Below are 23,066 nucleotides of genomic sequence, written 5' to 3' on the forward strand. Positions count from 1 at the left end.
ACTTCAGTTCTAATAAGAACACTTTAATATAGAAGGTAATTTTGCAATATTACAATGATAGTACCTTGGAACAAGTATAGTTTGAACACAGAATGTGTGGAAAGAACAGCATACTCAGTGATACCTGAGGAAATAAGTATAAGCTCCAAGTAACTGATGAATTTTGGAAAGACAGAGGAGCTGCTTATGGACAAACAAGGGATGAAAGACATTCTAGGCAACGACAGTAACAGGTGCAAAGCCAAAGCCATGCAAAAACATAGCATCAGAAAAACAAAGCTGTTCAGTATGGTTGGTGTGGGTTAGGAATGGGCCTTGTATACCATAGGAGAAAATTCACATTTCTTTCTGTGTCTAGTGGGAGAAACAACTGAAATGTTTTAAGGTGGGCAATAACATGATTAGTTTATGTTTTATGACGATTCCTCTCTCAGTGTTGTAGAAAGTGATTCGGATAAAGCAAAGCCTGAGTCGGTGAATGAAGGGAAAATGGCAGTAACATGAAACAGCTAGCTCAGTGGCTCAGCTTTAACAATGATACTCCCCCCTCCTCAAAATCTTTCAACTTCCAGTTTGCCTAGGGCATAACGCCCAGTCTGCATATTCCAGCCCCTCCGTAAACAGCTCCAGCATCTTTCCACGCTTATTCTGGACAAATGTATAGCCAAACTTTCAGCCTCACTGGATCACTTTCTGCTCCTGGGAAAAGGACCTGTGCTTTTCCAAGCACTATGGCTCTGTTCAAATCCTTCTATATCCTAGACCAGGGCTCTGCAAACAGCAGCCTGCAAGCCAAATTCGGCCCAGTGCCTAGTTTTGTAAATAAAGTGTTCCTGGAAAATAGCCATGCCCATTCATGTACGTATTGTCTGCAGCTGCTTTTGCATTAAAACAGCAAGTTGAGTGTTGCAACAGAGATCTGATGGCCTAAAGAGCTGAAAATATTTACTAACTGGTCCTTTACAGAAAAAAAAATTTGTAGACTCCTAGCCTAAAATACCTTCATTCTCCCTTTACAATACTATTGTAAGGTGGGTAACCTCTTTAAGACTTAGCCTAAATTTACATTTCTCCAAGAAAGGCTTTTCTATCAAAAGTGATCTCTTTGTCTTCTGAATTCCCAAAACAATGCTTCTGAGCAATTTCGTAGCACTTAAACGTAACGCCTGGTTTTGTATTTACTTTTCCATGTGTCTTTCTTCCATCTAGGGTATAAGCTTGAGCACAGAATTTTTTTACCTATTTATCCATGTCTCTATTAGTTCATCCATTTACCTAAAGATGGATTATAAGAGATTATATATAATAGAGTATTATAATTATGTACGTATATATACTGTTATGTGTGTAAACCTAAACTTTGAATTCTTGTCACATACTAATTATGATGCCAAGTGCTTTTCAAAAGAAATTACATTTGATGCTCAAAACTACCAAATGAAGGGAATACATATATGTATAATACTTCATAGATAGAGAAGACTTAGAAAGGCTAAGAAACTTTATGAATTTAAGTCCTTGAATGAGATCAAAATTCATGTCCAAGGGAACTGTGTTCCAAAGTCCAGTTTCTAAACTATTACTAAATCACTGTATTCTAGCAGCCCACAGTGCAGTGCCTTATGACTGTAGCAAATCTCAGGAAGAGGTAAAAAAGTTTCAAGAAATCAAATGGGGATATTTCATCTTTACAAATGCAACAACAGTTGATTTAGATTTTAGATAATAATGATCAGTTTATGCCAATAATTTGAAACAGTAATTTCTTGAGTCAGAGAAAAAATTAACACCTTGTTGATTTGCATTGAACTAAATCATTGTAAACTGATTCTACATCAAACCTGAGCAAGAGCCCCTTTTGGCCTTAGCAAGAGCTACAGTGTGCCTTGTCTCACCCACATCGCCTCAGGCTGTGTCTCACCTTCCATCTACTGTAGGATAATGGAAAAAGTGCATGCTGAAGTCATAAAGACAGAAGTTCAGTCTCCATGTACCATTTATAGATTGCATGTTTCTCTGTGCAACTAGATTAGCCTCCCTTAGATTCAGATTCCTCATCGTTAAAAAATGTAGTACAAAACCAAACTGTTAGGATTGTTCTGAGGCTTAAAAGAAAGCGTATATAAAATGCCTTGTAGTCTGCTGGGTACACACTAAGAACACGGTAAGATGCTGCAAAGTTGTAAAGAACAGTGTAGGTGTTTAGCTGTTAAGAATGTAGCACAAGACTTGATCTAAGTTCATAACCTTAAAAGAAATTAATGTGGACCAGAGAAGCAGGAGAGAGATGTATGAAAGGATGAGAAGTGAAACAAGGCTCAAATAATACAAGTGGGGAAAACCTGGGCAGGTGATCTCAGCAGTCTATCCATTTATATTGTCCCCTATGTTTCTTTTATTTCTTTCTTTTTTGTAACTTACAAGAATAAATTTGATTGAAACTGGTATTATAGATATTGTGAGATATTAAAGAATATCTCATATTTAAAATACACTATTGATACACTTTTATTCTTTAATTTAAAAAAATAATAAATATATTACCTACTTTTAAACAGACAATCTTATGTGCAATAGCATAAAATAAAGAATAAGAATTTATAGTACAAAGTTCCTCTATGGATTATTTAGTTCACCCTGGGCCAGAACTCACATCATTTGCCTTTCAACACATTGTTCATTCTAATATACCATGGTCTTCTCACATACAAAGCATCCAAATCAAATTTACATGCATTTTGCATCCTTCTTATTTTTATTTGTGAATGCTTAAGGGAACAAATATTTGAGTGAACCTTGGCCTTTGCTGTCATAAAGCTGTAAGAAAGCTTGTGGCACTATGAAGCACTTGTTCCAACCCCTATTAACTTATTTGGTCATTTCTACACCTACCGATAGAAGCAAAGTTTCCCAAAGTAAAATCACATAATTCTCATAATCCAGGTGTCTACAGACTTTGTCCAAAAGGTAAGGCAATATGATTATTTCATGAGTCCTGAATTTCTAACTTTGAGAAATCATTTACAAACCTTTGATATTTTTATTTTGATAAAGGGAATAGATATCTTCTACTCTGTAAGCGTAGTAATTACACTTTGTAAAGAGTCATTTCTGGTCTAGGAAATACAGTCAGTGCTTTTCTCACTCCTGATCGTGGCATGTGGGTGTGTCAAAGGGTGTTCAAATCTGAGTGATACCAAGTACTTTATCAATACTAAAATCATTTCTCAACCAAATTCCTTCTCTATTCTTTTTCTATTTAGCTTTCATTTTATAGAACCTCTATTTTTTTAAAAAAATAGCTCCCAATTGTTCATTATGTCTCTAAAAAGGATGAAGAGGCTGAAATGTTTGTTTTAACCGATGAACTTCATAGGAGAAATGTGCACTGGCTGCAATGCAAGTTTTTTCCTGCTGTTTCTATTAGGCACTTGCTGTTGCTATGTTTTTATGGACACAAACCATAGGAACACCAGTTAGTTCCAACAAGGGCATTTCTTTGTTGGCATAAAGGAGAAAACTTTGAAAGATGTCTATTATCTCGCTACCCTCCAACTTAAAAAATTATGCACCACAGCCAGCTTCTGAACCTTCAAGCTTAGCTACTTCTTTCCTAGCTGACCTCTCAGGAATATATACAGACAGCTTTTTTCTTCAGAAAGAAGAGAGAAGCTATTCTCAGTGGAAACTCCTCCCCGCTAACCAATCTGGTTAACGTCAAAATATCCATGAAGATGTCATACCTCTCCTTACAACAAGAAAGCAAAGCAGCATGGCCATATGAGGAATAGCAAACGAGAGAATTAGTAACTAGGAATGTCTCTGTATAAATAATCAGTTCTTGAGTTGTTCTGGATAGTCAATATGTGTCAAATACAGTGTTTGGTCTTTAACGAAAAAGATCTTCCACTGACCTTTCTGGTATATTATGGCGCACTGCAGAAAAAATAATTTTTAGATTCATTTAACAGATGTTCATTTGTGATCCTGGCCACTGACCACAATATTAGAGCAAGGCCCTGATTTATGCTCTCAGGCTGGTTTATTTAAAACACGATAGTCTTCTGGGTATATTCTGGGGACTTGCATGATTTAAGAAACCCACAAACCTTGTGAGGACCTGCTTGAGGTCATGGGATATCTCACAATAAAGATTGTTAATGTGATGTTCACATAAAATTTGAACGCGCCATATCCTTTCGTTGTTGTGTGATCTTACTTGTAATGTTTATCTTGACATTTCTGCCTCGGTCATTAAATTATAGTAAATAGATGTTGCAGCATTAAAACTGGAAGAAATATGCCCATGTCTGCTCTCTGCTTTAGTTATAGGATCATTGGTGGAAATTCTCAGTTCACCATCAACCCCTCCACAGGACAAATCATCACTAGTGCGTTGCTAGACAGGGAAACAAAAGAGAATTACACTTTAGTGGTCGTTGCCAGTGATACTGGATCCCCGGAGCCTCTTTCCAGTTCTACCAGTGTGCTTGTCACGGTGACTGACGTCAACGACAACCCACCAAGGTTTCAGCATCACCCGTATGTCACACACATCCCGTCGCCTACTCTTCCAGGTAACCAAACCAACTCGGAGGTCTCATAGATAAATAAAAACTATACATTGGACACTTCCTATAATTACATTGCTGTTATTTTTACGTGTATATTTCTGATATAGCCAAAGTTGGCAAATCCTCTAAAATTCAACTCTTGCCTAAATAAATGGAAGGAACATCGAATCTTGCACATTAATTCTTTCTTCCCAGACCAATTGTATTTAAGGTTTTATAATTGCCACACCTTTCCTAGTGCTGTTTCTTAATTTTACTTGAATATTGTTAAAGATTAGAATAGATTTCACCTTGTAGTCAAGGAGGGTTCTGTCCTGAGATGTAATTTGTGTGTTCCTTGATTGCAGGGACATTATCTCTTTTACCATGCCATATCCGAGCACCTGAAACATTATCTGGGAAGTAACAGGCCTTCAACTGTATTTCTTAGTAGAAAATAAATATTTTATTCAATGCTTCATAGATAAGTTTTCAAAAGGTTTAATGAAGGAATCCTTCTAGTTAATTATTACTGTAAATATTTTACTCTAGTTTTGATGAGTGAAGTTTTTCTTCTGTTAGTATGAGTATGAAGCCGTTAATGAACCACTTTCGTATTGACAATATGTATTTATCTTTCTGCATCTCTTTTAAATTTAGTTTGGTTTTGTTTGTTTCTTTGCAAGGAATGGCCTACTCTCTTAGGCACTACACAAATCATCTGCCATTGGTAATTTTTGAAATGAATTTTGAAACAGGAAAGTATACAAATAAAGGCCATAATTAATTTTCCTTGCTTTAAGATATTTTTAATTAGAAAAACAAAAAAACGGATGCAGGATTTCTCCTCTAGTGATCTTTGAGCTTCTATTCACTTGAGAAGGTATAATTGATACCAATTGCAAGTATAAAATCCATAAATTATTGTGCCAAATTTCTATCAAAAGGAAATGTCAATAGTGAAGTCATAAATCCCTGATGACGGCCTTCAGCTGAAATGATGCTGGCAGGCATGATTCTAATCACACCCAATGTGTGGTGATGCAATATAACATCTCCTGTACAAAGTGAGTAAGGCTTAAGCATTTTTTTCCTCATTAGACATATTATAATTAATCAGAATCACTGGCCTTTTTTAAATTAGAGACTTTTCACTTGTGTCACAAACTCTTCTGTTACGGGTAGGAGAGCAGGTTTGGGAAAGGTTTCTGAATAAGATTATCGAAAACATGTCCTTACGGCAGCTTTTCAGCGTATCTCCTCTACAATCTGTCCAACTGGCCCTCATCCCAAGCATTGACTTTTGGAATCCAAATTGAGTCCATTCTCCCTCAGTTCTTATTTCTTACTACTTTATAATTGTTTATATATGTGTGTGTGTGTGTGTGTACTTTATAATTGTTCATATATGTGTGTGTGTGTAATTTATAATTGTTCATATACGTGTGTGTGTGTAATTTATAATTGTTATACATATAATGTATGCACACATACATATATACACTTCATCTCCGTATGAGAATGGTTCACAGATAAAAGAATTTTGCTATAAAACAGTGGGTATAAGGAATCAACAGTAATTTTTTAAACATATTATTTTTGTTGACATGATTACATAAAAGGTAATTCAACAATATTTTAAGACATAATAGAGCAATTATTTTTTTTCCCCATTGGGCATAAAAATAGTTCTTAGCAGAACTCCTGTATTATTGTGTTTGTTGGAAGTTCTGTTGTGTACAGATTTTTCTCCTAGTAACTATAATTTGGAAGGATTAGCTGTTGCTCTTCCCTGTGCTTCTAGCAGAGGCACACTGAAAATTATTAAATTCAATAGACTGTATGGGTTTTAGGTAGATAATGGCAGGTCAGTTCCTGAAGACTACTGTTAGATTTGACTGGGGAACTTCAGAGACAATATAAGAGGTACTGTTCTCCCCTAGTAATCATGGGGAAATAAAGTTATGTCAGGTAGCAATATAGTGTTTTATATATAGTTTTAATATAGTGTTTTAACTTACTATCAAATGTTTTATTGGGGTTCCATGAGATTATAACTGCACACTCCCTCTTTTATAGGTTCCTTCGTCTTTGCGGTTACTGTCACAGATGCTGATTTTGGACCCAATTCTGAACTACATTATTCTCTTTCGGGTAGAAACTCTGAAAAATTTCACATTGACCCACTGAGAGGAGCTATTATGGCAGCTGGACCACTAAATGGCACTTCAGAAGTGACGTTTTCTGTACATGTAAAAGATGGTGGCTCATTTCCAAAGACAGATTCTACAACAGTGACTGTTCGATTTGTGAACAAAGCAGATTTCCCTAAAGTCAGAGCCAAAGAACAAACTTTCGTGTTTCCTGAAAACCAACCAGTAGGCACTCTTGTCACTACCATAACGGGGTCCTCCTTGAGAGGAGAACCTTTGTCCTATTATATTGCAAGTGGGAATCTTGGCAACACATTTCAGACTGATCAGTTATCAGGGCAGGTGTCCATTAGTCAACCTCTGGATTTTGAAAAGATACAAAAATATGTTGTATGGATAGAAGCCAGAGATGGAGGTTTCCCTCCTTTCTCCTCTTATGAGAAACTTGACATAACAGTATTAGATGTCAATGATAATTCCCCAGTTTTTAAGGAAGATCCATTTGTATCTGAAATATTGGAAAACCTTTCTCCTCGAAAAATACTTACTGTTTCTGCAGTGGACAAGGACAGTGGACCCAATGGACAGTTAGACTATGAAATTGTTAATGGCAACAGAGAACATAGTTTCAGTATCAATCATGCTACTGGTGAAATTAGAAGCATTCGACCTTTAGACCGGGAAAAAATATCTCAGTATGTGCTTACCATAAAGTCCTCAGACAAAGGCTCCCCTTCTCAGAGTACCTCAGTAAAAGTCATCATTAACATTTTAGATGAAAATGATAATGCCCCTAGGTTTTCGCAAATATTCAGTGCCCACGTTCCTGAAAATTCCCCATTAGGGTACACAGTTACACGTGTCACAACTTCTGATGAAGATATTGGTGTAAATGCAATTAGTAGATATTCTATAATGGACACAAGTCTTCCATTTACGATTAATCCCAGCACTGGGGATATCGTAATTAGTAGACCTTTAAATAGAGAAGACACAGACCGTTACAGAATCCGAGTTTCTGCCCACGATTCTGGATGGACTGTAAGTACAGATGTCACGATATTTGTGACAGATGTCAATGACAATGCTCCAAGATTTAGCAGACCATCCTATTACTTAGATTTTCCTGAACTTACTGAAATTGGCTCCAGAGTGACTCAGGTATCTGCAACAGACCCTGATGAGGGATCAAACGGACAAGTGTTCTATTTTATAAAATCTCAGTCAGAGTACTTCAGGATTAATGCCACCACAGGAGAGATTTTCAATAAACAGGTCTTAATATACCAAAACGTCAGTGGCTTCAGTAACGTGAACATCAACAGACATAGTTTTATAGTGACGTCTTCAGATCGAGGTAATCCTGCATTACTTAGTGAGACGACAGTTACCATCAACACGGTGGACAGTAATGACAACGCACCACGATTTCTTAAACCTGCATATTTTACTCCAGTCACCAAACATGTTAAAACTGGTACAAAGTTAATCAAAGTTACTGCAGTAGATGAGAAAGATTTTGGATTGAATTCTGAAGTGGAGTATTTCATTTCGAATGAACATCATTTGGGAAAATTTAAGTTAGACAATAATACGGGGTGGATTTCAGTAGCAGCTCCCCTGATATCTGACTTGAATCAAAACTTTTTGATCACTGTCACCGCGAAGGATAAGGGAAACCCTCCACTTTCATCCCAAGCCACTGTTCACATAATTGTCACCGAGGAAAACTACCACACACCTGAATTCTCTCAAAGCCACATGAGTGCAACCATCCCTGAAAGCCATAGTATTGGGGCCATTGTCAGAACCGTTTCTGCAAGAGATAGAGACACGGCTATGAATGGCTTGATTAAGTACAGTATTTCCTCAGGAAATGAAGAAGGCATCTTTGCAATCAATTCCTCCACAGGTGTATTAACACTAGCCAAAGCTCTTGATTATGAGCTATGCCAGAAACACGAAATGACTATTAGTGCTACAGATGGAGGCTGGGTTGCAAGGACTGGTTACTGCAGTGTGACTGTAGATGTGATTGACGTGAATGACAATTCTCCAGTGTTCCTCCCTGATGAATATTTCCCCGCTGTTTTGGAAAATGCCCCCAGTGGGACGACAGTTATCCACCTAAATGCAACGGATGCCGACTCTGGAACCAATGCTGTGACTGCGTATACTGTACAGTCATCTGACAGTGACCTCTTTGTCATTGACCCCAACACGGGGGTCATCACCACTCAAGGCTTCCTGGATTTTGAAACCAAGCAGAGCTACCACCTTACTGTGAAAGCTTTCAATGTCCCCGATGAAGAAAGGTGCAGTTTTGCCACTGTTAATATACAGTTAAAAGGGACAAATGAATATGTGCCTCGTTTTGTTTCCAAACTTTACTATTTTGAAATCTCAGAAGCAGCTCCTGAAGGTACTATTGTTGGAGAAGTGTTTGCCAGTGACCGTGATTTGGGCACTGATGGCGAAGTGCATTATTTGATTTTTGGTGACAGTAGAAAGAAGGGTTTCCAGATCAACAAGAAGACTGGACAAATTTATGTTTCTGGACTTCTTGATAGGGAAAAAGAAGAAAGGGTATCTTTGAAGGTACTGGCCAAGAATTTTGGCAGCATTAGGGGTGCAGACATCGATGAGGTCACTGTAAATGTCACTGTGCTTGATGCCAATGACCCACCCGTTTTTAGTCTAAACATCTACAGTGTTCAGATCAGTGAAGGGGTCCCAACGGGAACTCATGTGACCTTTGTCAGTGCCTTCGACTCAGACTCTGTTCCCAGCTGGAGTAGGTTTTCCTATTTTATTGGATCAGGGAATGAAAATGGTGCCTTTTCCATTAATCCACAGACAGGACAGATCACCGTTACTGCAGAATTAGATCGAGAAACCCTACCCATCTATAATCTCACGGTTTTAGCTGTGGATTCAGGGACCCCCTCAGCTACAGGAAGTGCCTCCTTATTAGTCACCCTGGAAGATATAAATGATAATGGGCCTATGCTGACCATCAGTGAGGGAGAAGTTATGGAAAACAAACGCCCAGGAACTCTGGTGATGACCCTTCAGTCCACGGATCCTGACCTCCCTCCAAATCAAGGCCCCTTTACCTATTACTTGCTGAGCACGGGTCCTGCCACCAGCTATTTTAGTCTGAACACTGCTGGAGTTCTGAGCACGACTAGAGAGATTGACAGAGAGCAAATTGCAGACTTCTATCTGTCTGTGGTCACTAGGGACTCCGGTGTTCCTCAGATGTCTTCCACAGGAACCGTGCATATCACAGTGATAGACCAAAATGACAACCCTTCACAGTCTCGGACGGTGGAGATATTTGTTAATTATTATGGCAACTTGTTTCCTGGTGGGATTTTAGGCTCCGTGAAGCCACAGGATCCCGATGTGTTAGACACCTTCCACTGCTCCCTGACTTCGGGTGTTACGAGCCTCTTCAGTATTCCGAGGGGCACTTGCAATCTGAGTTCCCAGCCAAGGTCCACAGACGGCACGTTTGATCTGACTGTCCTCAGCAGCGATGGCGTCCACAGCACGGTCACGAGCAATATCCGAGTTTTCTTCACTGGATTTTCCAACACGACAGTGGATAACAGCATCCTGCTGCGTCTCAGCGTACCAAGTGTAAAGGACTTCTTGACGAACCACTACCTTCATTTCTTACGCATTGCCAGTTCACAGCTGACTGGCCTCGGGACCGCTGTGCAGCTGTATGGGGCCTATGAAGGGAACAATAGAACATTTCTTTTGGCAGCTGTGAAGCGAAGCCATAATCAGTATGTGAATCCCAGTGGTGTAGCCACCTTCTTTGAAAGCATCAAAGAGATCCTCTTCCGGCAGAGTGGAGTGAAGGTAGAATCTGTAGATCACGACTCCTGTGCTCCCGGCCCATGTCAGAACGGAGGCAGCTGTGTAAGGAGACTGGCCGTGAGCTTCGAATTAAAGAGCCATGAGAGCCTTCCGGTCATCGTCGTGGCAAATGAACCTTTGCAGCCTTTCTTATGCAAGTGTCTGCCAGGCTATGCTGGCAGCTGGTGTGAAATAGACATAGACGAATGCCTTCCGTCCCCTTGCCACAATGGTGGGACCTGTCACAATTTAGTGGGAGGATTTTCATGCAGCTGCCCAGATGGCTTCACTGGCAGAGCCTGTGAGAGGGATATCAACGAGTGCCTGCCTAGTCCCTGCAAGAACAGTGCCATCTGCCAGAACTTTCCAGGAGGCTTCAACTGTGTTTGCAAAACTGGATACACAGGTATGATGATGTTTGGCTTTTTTTTCCCACCAAGACTTTAGCCATATCAAGTATAACAGAAAGTCATGAACTTTGTCATTTTCAAATGATTTTCCCTAAAGAATAGGCAAAATCACAGCAAATGCTTTAAGCATTTACTATTGGCCAGACACTGTTCTAAGCACTTTATCTGTATTTTTTTTTTTTTTTTTTTTATGGCTGTGTTGGGTCTTCGTTTCTATGTGAGGGCTTTCTCTAGTTGTGGCAAGCGGGGGCCACTCTTCATCGCGGTGCGCGGGCCTCTCACTGTCGCAGCCTCTCCTGTCGCGGAGCACAGGCTCCAGACGCGCAGGCTCAGTAATTGTGGCTCACGGGCCCAGCTGTTCTGCGGCATGTGGGATCTTCCCAGACCAGGGCTCGAACCCGTGTCCCCTGCATTGGCAGGCAGATTCTCAACCACTGCGCCACCAGGGAAGCCCACTTTATCTGTATTTATTTCACTTACTTCTCACAAGAAACCTACGAGGTAGAGATAATGATTTTCCAGGTTTTACAGAGGAGGAAGATGATGTAGAGAGAAGTTGAGTTGGTTTTCTAAGGTGACTCAGTTGATTTGTTGTAGAGTCGGGGTGTGAGCTTACACAGTTCATTCCAGAGGTTAAGTTCTTGTCTTGTACAAGAGCAAAAAGAGCATCTTAGCTTCAAAAAAGTGTTCTAAAGTTAAAGGACATGGTATAGTTAAAGTATAAGACCTGGACTATTTTATGTCCTAAATACAGTTCTCAATTATTGTTGTTGGTTCCTTCATTTTATCATGGTCATTTTTATGATTTTTTTATCATAATTATCATTAAGATTATTGAAATTTGACCCACACTGTGAGGAGAATGAAGCAAGAGCTGTGATTTAGATTGAGATTAAAATGCCTTGTTATTTGTAGTAGTCGGTTAGAAAACATCATAGGCTGATTTCTAAGGTAACTGGGCCACAATGTACCTTGACATTTTAGAAACAGAGTTAAACATATTGAGCAAATTTGTTTGACTAGTCTTTGGCATCCTAATAGGACATGATGTATGTTTATAAATATATCTCTGTTTCTATCCCTATCTATCTATCTATCTATCTATCACCTATTTATTTATTAGCTGATCTGTAGTTAGTACACCTTCAAATGTGTATAAATTTATGCTGTTGATAAGTTTGAGGAGAGACAATTTCTCTGCTGTAATTTGCACAGTATACATTTTTAGAGCATATATATTACATTGGGTTGCCCTGTAGTGTTTATGAACACAATTTAAAGTGTAGTGAAATAGGTAAAACCAGGATATATTTTTAAAAATGTGGTAGATGTTTTGCAGAATACTATTTTAAAAGAAGTTTTTCAGAAAATGTATTTGGATATCATATTTTAAAATGATGCCCATCATGTGTATACTTATAGTTTTATATTTGGAGAATTGAATTGCTTGGTAATGATATAAAGCAAGTTTGAATAAGCCAAAGCAGATCTCATAAACTTTGCCTTCTACAAAATAATGTCCTTGAAATGTAAAGGAAAAAGGGGCAGCAAACATATGAATGAAAGAATCAAGGGATTTGACAGAACTTGATTTAGCTATAGCTTTTGAGAAGTCACCTTAGCTTGCTGACCTTCAACCCCCCATCTGTAAAATGGGAATAATCATACTTACTTATCTTTTAGGGTTGTTGTAATGAGTAAAAATAATGTTTTTAAAACACCTAGCACAGAGCCCAGCTTTCAATAAGTAGCAATGCTGATTAGTAGCGTTAGTAGTAGTGTTAGTATAATGGTAGATGTAGAGGTATGCCATAGGATTTCTATAAAGACAAGCCTCAGTGGCACAAGGTAAGTCTGAGTCTTACCAGAGTTGTACTTGTAGGATCATGAATAACAGGCTTACATACATGTTATGAGTTCAGGGTTTCTAGAAAACCTTCCTCACTCTTTCGCACCCTTCTCCCCCCACCCCCAACGCCCCCCCCATTACTTCCTCTGTTGGGAATTCAACAATAAAGATTATTTATTTGTCCCATTTTAGTATAATACACTGATTCACACTTAGAGTGAGTTTACGCTTAGTTCTGGAATGAAGAAAGTGTGACTGTTTTGGGTAGTAGATGGGGAAGAGGGAAAGTGTGTTAGCAAGGCACCCTATGCTGATCTCAGCATAAATGTTACTTACTGCATGAAGGGACACAGAACCAGCCCTTTCACTTCACTTCTCTGTAGTTTGTTTCTTTATTTGTTTCATTTTATTTAAACATACACCGCATCCTTTTCTAAATGTAGTTGTTGAAACTTTTAAGCATACTCTTCTTTCATCATGAAATATTAATAACATTTATCGGGTGACTGTTTAAAACACTGCTTAAAGCTCCTTGCATCACAGACATTGTTATTCACTTATTTATTCAGTTCTTCTCACAGCTCTATTAAATGAATATTTTTATCATTCCCATTTAAAAACAAAACAATTTGGATCTGAGAGGGATTGGAGATGAAATAACTTGCCTCCAGCATGGCACAGAAAGTGATCTGAGTTTTGACTCTAAGCTTTACTCTGCTCTTTATATGCCTGTCATGTCCCATCACACTTTGATCTGCATTTGCTAGAGAGTACTGCTAGTGGGCCTGTGATATCTTCTAAGAATTTTTTTCCATGATTCTACTTAAACCGCACAAAAAGCCTATGAGACAGGTATTGGAATGCTCAAATTGGATAAGAGTGAAGGTCAGGAAAATTCACCCATAACCTCAGCAATAAAGACATTGCAGGTATTTCCAGAAACCGCTGCTAATCATCACTGCAGTGCTGCAGTGAGCGATTCCCAGGAGGACAGTCCCTGCTTTGCTTTCACCCTTCAGATATCATTCAACTCTCACCCACTGGCAGAAGCTAAACCTGAGTCCTGCTAGGAGGGAGTCTGGAAAAGTGATAGTTTTCCAACTTGCAGTCCCTGCAATACAGAAGGATGGAATGGAGCTGAGCGTCAGCAGAGAATATCTGACGTAGAAAGATCCTCCTATTGCTTCTATTTTATGTTGTAGGAAGCTGAGCCTACACTCTGGTGACTCTAGGCCCAGAGCTGCCAAAAACGAGATCATAACCTCTTTCTCTAAGGAACATCATTTGAAGTAATGTATTAATTTTACATGCGGTCCCTCCTCAGAGCTCACTTTAGTCCCTGTTTGCATAATTGGAGATAATCCAATTGATCAGGAATGATCTAAGCAATCATATAATTGAATGCTTCATATAAATCTTACATTTTTAAATTAATGTTATTCTTTGTTTCCAAACTCTATATGCAAAGTCCATCCACTAAAACTAGCAGATAATTAAATTCTGATAGTTTTATTTCTTTGCTTTGTTTTGCAGAAAACAGTATATGAAAAACCATGCTGACAAATTGTTAACCCACACACTAAATTAGGAATGCATTGTTTAAATGTCTGTAAATGTTTAATGTTCTTTGGAAAGGTAATCCCTCAAGTATCATTTTGAGTTACTTTTTTCCAGCTAGTCTTTACCAGGTAACCTGACTCAGGAAGGTGGAGCTAATGCACCAAAACATCTTAAAGAACCAATCAGAGCTAATAAGTCATAAGACAAAATTCATAGTTAATCACAAGTGTGCCTCACAGAATGAATTTTTAAATATTCATTCTGGCTAGATTTTACTTCTGTTAACATTAAGTATTAGTACCTTAGTGAAGCCTTCTTCAAAGTCTGTATGTATTGTATTCAGATTTTTTTGGATCATCAGAATTATTTCAAAGCACCTATATTTTATACTCTATTTACTATTGTGGACTTTCACTGCATTTTTTTTCAGTGATTTTTAAAGTCAGTGGCATTACAAATTGGAGCTATGAGAGTATATAAACTTTCTGATTAAAATAATTCTCAGCCGCTGCCCCCCCATCACACACACACACACACACACACACACACACACACACATGCGCACGCACACACACTACTGAATATTTCATGTGAAGCTAGAGATTGTGCTAAAGATTAGATGAGTGTTTATGAATTGATGCAAGTTGAGAGGCTTTATCCTAAGAATACCCCACAGAGAGTGGTTAAATATTAGCTCAACAGGGAATCTTTGTGGAGAACATCCTGTAAGGATGCAAGTAGAAAAATGAAAATTATGGAATGATTACAACAAAAAGATATGAAGAGATATAGTTATTATCATATTGCTACCATATTCCTGATATATTTATTTTTTTAAGTTTATTTTCAAGTTTGTGGCTATAGGGTCACATAATAAATATGGAATAAGAATATTTTTTATTTAATGACTTTAGAGAAAACTAATTTGCTTGTATAACTTGTATTTTGGGTGGGTTTTTCTTAGTTACTAGAAAAAGAACCAAAAAGAAATTGAGAAAAAAAATACTGAGACTTCATTTTCCGTTATAATCACTTCATGTTTCACTGTTAAGAACATTTTCCTATAATTTAATTTTATATTAATAGCACTAAATGAAGCTTTGATTAGCTATATGTAGAGTATATTAGAAAAGATGAATAAATTTTAATATAGTCTAGAACATGTGAAAAATTAATGTCTAGATTTTCACAAAGTTTAATAGTATAAGAAATTCCATCAACTGTCGATGTGCCCCAGTAAACTGAAAGAAAATATCTTCCATATTATTCGTGCCTCAGAAGTTCAGGGAACCCTGGAGGAAAACATCAGCCTAACAACTACAAATCTAATATTTCTTTTCCTATACAAATGAAAATTCCTTGTGTTTAATAGAACACTAATTAGAAAGCACAATTATATAGTCAGTAACCACACAGCATCTGTCTTCCTGCTCCCAGGTTTTCTGTTTGCAGTACACCCTGCATTAACTCCTTCAGAGTAATGAATGGTGTTATAAAGGGCAGCATGTATATGGAACTTATTTCTAAATCCTGGTCTCTCATAACAGAATTAGTTCATAGCACCTTTAACCTTGCCTGTTCACTTTCACACATCTGGATGCATTTTAGGTGTGCTATTTGTAGTAATGCCAGGAGTGTATTCCCACAAGGAGAAGTTTTCCTGTGCTCTCTAGTAAGTCCCAGTATTTCAGGGGAGGATGAGATTTGTCCATTCATCACTTTTATGTCACTTGACAGTATAAAAAGGCCCGTAAAGTTATTTACAGGTTGTGCATAGTAATTTTACCAAGAAACTTGGCAAACATTTGCTTTCATGAAGATGGGAGTTGTAACTAAGAGTCATTCTTTTAAAATCACAGCAGTCATATATTAATGTTGTCAATGATCATGTGACCAGGAAACCAAAGAATATAAACAAATTTTATTTCCAAGAGTGGAATTACACAGTTTGCCTCAAATGATGCATTAACTTATTAAAGCATTAATAACAGGTTCTAATAGCTTAAAAGCTTCTTATTTCTGTGGAAAATAAGCGTGTATTTGTAAGCTTATCGTAGATATTATGTGTATCATTATATATAATTATTTGTAGTCTCATTGAGAACATACTTGTGTGTGTTTTAAAATACGAAGGTAAGACCGTTTTTTGTTTTGTTTTGTTTTTTTTGGTTTTATTACTAGCAACCCTTATTTAAGCATAATATTTTTGCTTTGTTTCCATGTGAAAAACCATAATGCTAATTGATCAGGATACTTAGATGAGCTATCTTCATAGTGCCTTTCATTTACATAGCATGCAAAAAACGGCTACTTTCTATTAAAATAATAAAAATGCCTATAAGCATAAACATTCAGAATATATAGCGTGTATGTATTATGGAATTATATTTGCTGATAAAATAATCAATTTAGATATAAAATGAACTTTGTTAGTTCCACATGGTCTTCCTTCTCCTCTGTGTATAAACACAAGAGATTCAAAAGTATTACTTGTGGTGATCTAACATATATATGATCTAAGGTATTAAACTGAAGCCTACACAAACTATGGGATATCAGAAATCATCATATCCCCATAGGGTGGCTGAATTTAACAGGCAAGAATAAATTTAGCACAATCATACCTAACTTAACATTAAAATGTGCTATTGCAATGAGTGAAACTTGAATATATATCCTTGTCGAAAAGATCATAGATGATCACATCAGATTCGATTTATGTTCAACACTTCATCACACCTTCTGCCCCAGAACATGAAGACACATGCTAAATTTCTCCTGTAAGTTTAAACTGTAATCTTGAAAAGTCTGGATTTACCTTGGCCTCCTATTATGCATTCACTTTCATCATTAAGAATTCCCATTCTCCATGTGCTAGGAGCTTACACTTCCAAAAGCACATCTCTTTCTATCTATAATAAATAATGTATATCAACACCATTAATTGATGAATGTCAAAGCAATGAGATCACTTTATTCCTCTAAACAGCTGCTCTGACAGTTAACATATCTTAATAGAAAAAGGCTCCTTGAGTTCAGGAGACATAAATGCCTTTCTGTGTGCAAGCCCTATCAGCATACTTCCAAGCCTCAAGGCACTGACAAATATTGTTAATTGACTTGCAGCATTAATTAAGTTAATGATGCAAAATTTTGTTTCACGGTGCTCCAACACATCAGATTGTTTGTAGCAGAAGCATGTTAGAGTAATTCAAACTGCTGCATTCTCTGATAATCATTATACCATTAACATAGATGTTAATGCAGAACAATACAGAATTTGTTGCTGACTTCTAATTGGGTAATAGAGCATAAACTTTCCAAATCATAGAAATACGCATTTAAAGGCTTTTTGATTCTAAGTAAAATTATGACATCTTTCCCTCACATGTAAGAAAAAATGTTCTTTTAATAATAACTTAAATTGCAACATTGAGTTTTCAAACTGTATCTTGGAATCTAGTACGGCAACCTCTTTGAAATTTACTAATTGTAAAATAAAAATATTACTCAACAAATGGGGTACTCAAACTAAAGTTTTGAATGGTAAATAATTTACATACTCTAACAACAACAAATAAGACTATTTTACCCAAACTCAACAATAAATTCATTTGCGTAACCCCTAGAAAATTCATTTCTTAAATTTTTGACAAATATGAAGATAAAACTCAGGCTTAAAATAGAATGTCAAATGAAAGATTGAATTTTCTTTCTCCTTAAAAGAAGTTCATTCTCAAACTAATATTTTCTCAGTTTGTAGCTGCTTCTATTTATGTAGTCAGTGTATGTTTTAACACATGAGTAAGTCGTATTTATTTTTGGATTTCTTTCCACCTCTTGCTTTGGACTAACTGAAATAGCTCATAGTTTGTGTTTGAATTAAATTCAAATGTCTGTGTTAAAATCTTATTTTGTAAGGGGTAAATAAAATAACCATTTTATATAATTATTTTTAAAAAACCCTAAATTTCTTTGTTGTTATTGCTGTAGAAACCAAGACTCAAGGTGGTCTTTTCCAACAAGATTCAAAAAAGTAGAGAGTGGAGATTTACAGGATCAATGATTTGGGTTTTTATAGTCATACATTGTTCTTGGAGAGCACATATGTCCAAAAAGTTGAGTAAGTGTACATGACCACACCCGCTAAGCTGATTAGCCTTTGTTCCCCATTTCCAGTCTTCAAGAAGTGAAGTTTGTGATTTTGTAACCTACGTATATGATGTGTTCACAACATGAAGGTTATACTGACCATACCTGTAAAGAATATTAGTCTATATCCTTAATGCATGCTACTTTTAACACAACTCTAAAAGAAATTTTCAAAAAAAGAAAGGAAAAGAAGAAAATAAAACCTTACTTAGTACAATGGCACATGTGAAAATTATGCATAATCTTACAGTGGAAAAAATGGAAGGACTGGGATGTGACTTTCCTGATACTAGGTAAATAATCAATAGTATAGTCAATAGGTCTTATTTCATTCTCTATTGAGCGGTATCAGTATTGTATTAAGGGGAAAAAAGTACACTTCTCTAGAACAATCTGTCACAAATCCAGTTAGAAAACACCAGAGAAGAGAGCTCTCCATGGCACAGCATCTCTCTGGTGTGATAGTTTGTATGGGCTTAGAATAAATTTGTCCTGCCTGTTTCTCCAGTATGACTCATTGCTGAAGTACTTAAAACTTAATTTCTGTGCTTCTAGATTGTTAACTGGTTTATTTTCATTATTTCCCCTTAGAATAGAAAGGTATTCTGAAATTGTACTGTTTTGCCTTGTAAGGAGATTCCCAATTTTATTTATAAAGGAAAAAATTTTGTGTTTATGACCCTATGATGTAGAGAATCATGTTCAGTTAGCAGAGTCATGAGATCTGACTCACACTTATAATTTCAAACAAACCAGCAAGAGTGGCTACAAAATCAAGCCACAAAAGCAGAACTAAATTAAACAAAAACTTTGACTGTGTTTCAAGCATAGTTATTATGATGAAATGGGTTATCTATGCACAACATGGTCTAGTTGTGCAGATAAAACTTACGCCCTTTCATGAGACATTGAATAAAGGCATTAGTGCAGTCATGCTGGGAAGTAGGTAATAGCTTTACAGAAATAAACTCTCCCTCCTGTCAATGAATGGAAATTAAGAACTCTAAGAAATGTCTTAATTTCTTAGGAAATTAAGAAATATCATTATTTCCTCAAATTAGAAAACTAAAAACTATTCTAACAAATATGTTAAATTATTACAATATTTATTATAGAACAGTGATATTAGAACAAAGTTACATTTGCATAAAAACCACACAACATCACAACGATAACAAAACACAGATGAGACTGGCCTTATACCCTAAGTTTTGCCTACTAAGTGATTAATTATTCAATTATAGCTGTCTGAAACCTGGATATGGGAACAGAGTTACAATGGTCTGTACCATAGTTTTATAATTTCTTAGGCAAGAGATTACCCTCCAAAGGCTTCTTCTCCGCCATCTGTGAAATATGTTTTCTGTTGTGTGGATCAATTTCCCCCACTAAAGTGGAGACACCATGTAAAGACACTTGTCTGCTTTTTAACTGTCAGACCTTCATCTTCTAGCATGCCTGGCCCATAATAGGTACTCAGTCAATATTAACAGATTCAATGAACAAGATGATGTATGAGAAGTCTTTATACACTGAAATATAGGCAGGGTAGGTATTATTGGTTTAGAAGAAAGACAGAGAATACATAATCTATAGTCAAGAATAAATTTTCATAAGTATTTGAAAATGTGTTTGATGTGTCTTTTTATTTCCTATTCTACTTTACAACAGGTAAGTCAAAGTTAAGGAATATTTCTTGAGAGTGAAAGGATTGTAATTTGGCAAATAAGCTAAATGAGATTCATTATTACCTTTGAGAAATCTGAGTTAAGGAAATCTCGATGGTGAAAATTATACTGCAGAAGTTTCAACTCTCCAGTTATAATACATGAAAAAATTGGCATCGACAAGAGAAAATAAATTCAGTGAAAACATTTAAATATGTTCACCATTTGTGATTTCCCTGAAAACAGTAGTTCCTTCCAAGATGATTATGTAAATTACTTCCTAAATATTATAATGCATAACTTTACAATAGGACAACTGAATAAGACTTTGAACTCGGATATAATATTCCTATGTCCTCATGTCAAATAAAATGTTCTTGTATTTCTTTTCTACAAAGATAGGCTCTCTCAGGATAGACTATTACATATGGTCATGCAGTAATGGTGTTAATATATTTATGTAAGGGTTTTTTTAATGAGTTTGATGCTTTTCAGGGAAAATGTGTGACTCTCCAGTCAATTACTGTGAATGCAACCCCTGCTTTAATGGTGGTTCCTGTCAAAGTGGTGTGGAGTCATACTACTGCCATTGTCCATTTGGTGAGTAAAACTTAGTGGTTGATATAAAATATCAATCTATTTTGGTGCACAGTTTAGCAATTTTGTTTTATTGTATCTTGGAGTGACTAAGAAAATGTTAGTCATTTTACACAAGAGATTTTAGAAAAATAAAATCTCAAAGGCTTAATATTTTCTAAGTTAATTATGGAAATTCCATTAAATATATTGTTTTGATCATTACTAGAAAATAATCAACCAAAGATAATTAAATTTGATGTTGTCTCCTCAGGACATTTCCTCTCAAAAACTTGTGTATGCCTTTTTTTAGCCTAGAACCTATCAAATGAAAAATCCTTTAAGAGCTATTTGACATCACTTTCTACTAAAATCTTTAAGACTAGTCAAAGCGTTTTTGTTTTGTTTTGCTTTTGCTTCTTTACTTTTGTTTTTTTGCATTAATTCAACCACTTCAGTTAGAAGGATTTGGTAACTTGACATGCAGTTTTCATATAGGCTTTGTAGATAGTGTCAAAATTAAAATAATCAAAATTCAGAATGATGTGTTCTGTTAAGGAAGAAAATTGTTAAAAGAATTTTTTCATATGCATGCATATTTATTCATCATAGTGGAATGAATTAAAAGATTCCTTCCAGGTCTCACCCAAATGTTACCCTACACTGGGACAGCCAAGAACTATGAGAACAGCTTTGCAGGAAGCTTTTATTTTAACTTGGTTTGTTTCATAGGTTGGTGATTATTCCATTTATTTAAAAGCTGCTTTACTCCACCATATAGTATTTGTCTCCAGAGGCCCTGCAGTAGTTAGAGACTCTGTCATTCTCCATAAGCAAGAGAGGAGAAGGATTTTTTTCTAGTCTTTCCTTGAATATATTTATTACAGTGCTACATGGACCTGAAAAGTGAATCTCAATGTATAGTAGAGAATAGAACTTAAAAAGAATTTCAGGTTTCTAGTAACCAGTAAATATAACATTAATTCATTTTCAAGTAATTCTATGACTATCTAGTTTTGTTTTTCTAAAGCACAATATCAAAAGAATGATAAAGAAAAACAGAATGTAAAAATATCTAATTGTGAGCCTTGTATTTTAGCAATGGTTCTGAGGCCCAGAAATTGAGGGCTTTGTCTACGGTCAAACAGAGAAAACAAAACAAAACAACCCCAAAATGATATATTGACTAAAACACAATTTTATTTTCAGTCCAGGATGATATTCACAGTACCTCTCTTTTTTAAAACTTCTTCAGATTCTCACCAACAATACCCTCGAAGCGGTAAAAGGTAGATCAAGGTCGAAATAACCACAATGTTAGATCTCCTAAAACGTCTTTCTTTCAATTATCTCTGTTTTTTTTAACTTTTTATTTTATATTGGAGTATAGTTGATTAACAACGTGGTGTTAGTTTCAGGTGTACAGCAAAGTGATTCAGTTATACATATACATGTATCTACTCTTTTTTCAAATTCCTTTCCCATTTAGGTTGTTACATTATATTGAGCAGAGTTCCCTGTGCTATACAGTAGGTCCTTGGTTATCCATTTTAAATAAAGGGTGCTGCTTTCGACCGATAACCACAATCAAGTTTCATGGTTTTAACTTGTGTTTTGGAAGGAAAGATAAGGGGATTGGAGTGGAAAGTGGAAAAATTATTTTCAAGTGAATGAACCAAAAGTTTTTACATTTTTAGAGATTCTTTTGCATTCCATTTGTACATATGAGGATTTAAGATAGATAATTGATAACAAATAAGAGCAAATTGTTGCAGCATTGTAGATGATACAACAGTGATTGCCTGTTGGATGGAAGTGTTTTGGTGTCCAAATAAACCTTCTCCTCACCATACCAGAGATCCTCAGGGGTGGGGGACTAGCACAATAACATAAATTAAAATAGAGACAGATCACATGTAGCCGGCGGAGCGCATTTACCCCCCTATTCTTTCCAGTGGCAAAGGCAAAAAAACATTATTTAAACTTAGACATTGTTAGTTGGGAACAGAAGCCTTAAAAAGAAAACAAAACAGAACAAAAACCTTGAAACAATATAGATATGAGAAAAGAGAGATAGAATTAAAAGGAAAAAGTATTGTCCTTTACAAATTGAATGTGGGTGAAACATACAAAAAAATGGCAGATGGAATGCCTCAGGCAATTAGCTGGAGGTAGTTACACATGCATCCTATAACAGAACATCTTAGCTATAATTCTGAAGTTGGAAAAACTTTTACACCATTTCCCTTCTCATCAGTGAAAGATGTGCTGTTTTG

General features: G+C 36.3%; 1 protein-coding gene across 3 annotated transcripts in view; it reads left to right on the forward strand.

Annotated features, from left to right (window-relative positions):
• Positions 1-23,066, forward strand: part of FAT4 (FAT atypical cadherin 4) — a 171,088-nt gene that overhangs the window by 122,941 nt on the left and 25,081 nt on the right. For all 3 annotated transcript variants that reach the window (XM_082391370.1, XM_082391369.1, XM_082391371.1), the window contains 3 exons: positions 4,327-4,577; positions 6,633-10,982; positions 20,710-20,814. In XM_082391370.1, the coding sequence (XP_082247496.1) occupies positions 4,327-4,577; positions 6,633-10,982; positions 20,710-20,814 (4,706 nt within the window). The remainder of the gene's footprint in view (positions 1-4,326; positions 4,578-6,632; positions 10,983-20,709; positions 20,815-23,066) is intronic.

The sequence above is a fragment of the Balaenoptera borealis genome, assembly GCF_965194805.1.
Source record: "Balaenoptera borealis genome assembly, chromosome: 4".
Classification (NCBI taxonomy): domain Eukaryota; kingdom Metazoa; phylum Chordata; class Mammalia; order Artiodactyla; family Balaenopteridae; genus Balaenoptera; species Balaenoptera borealis.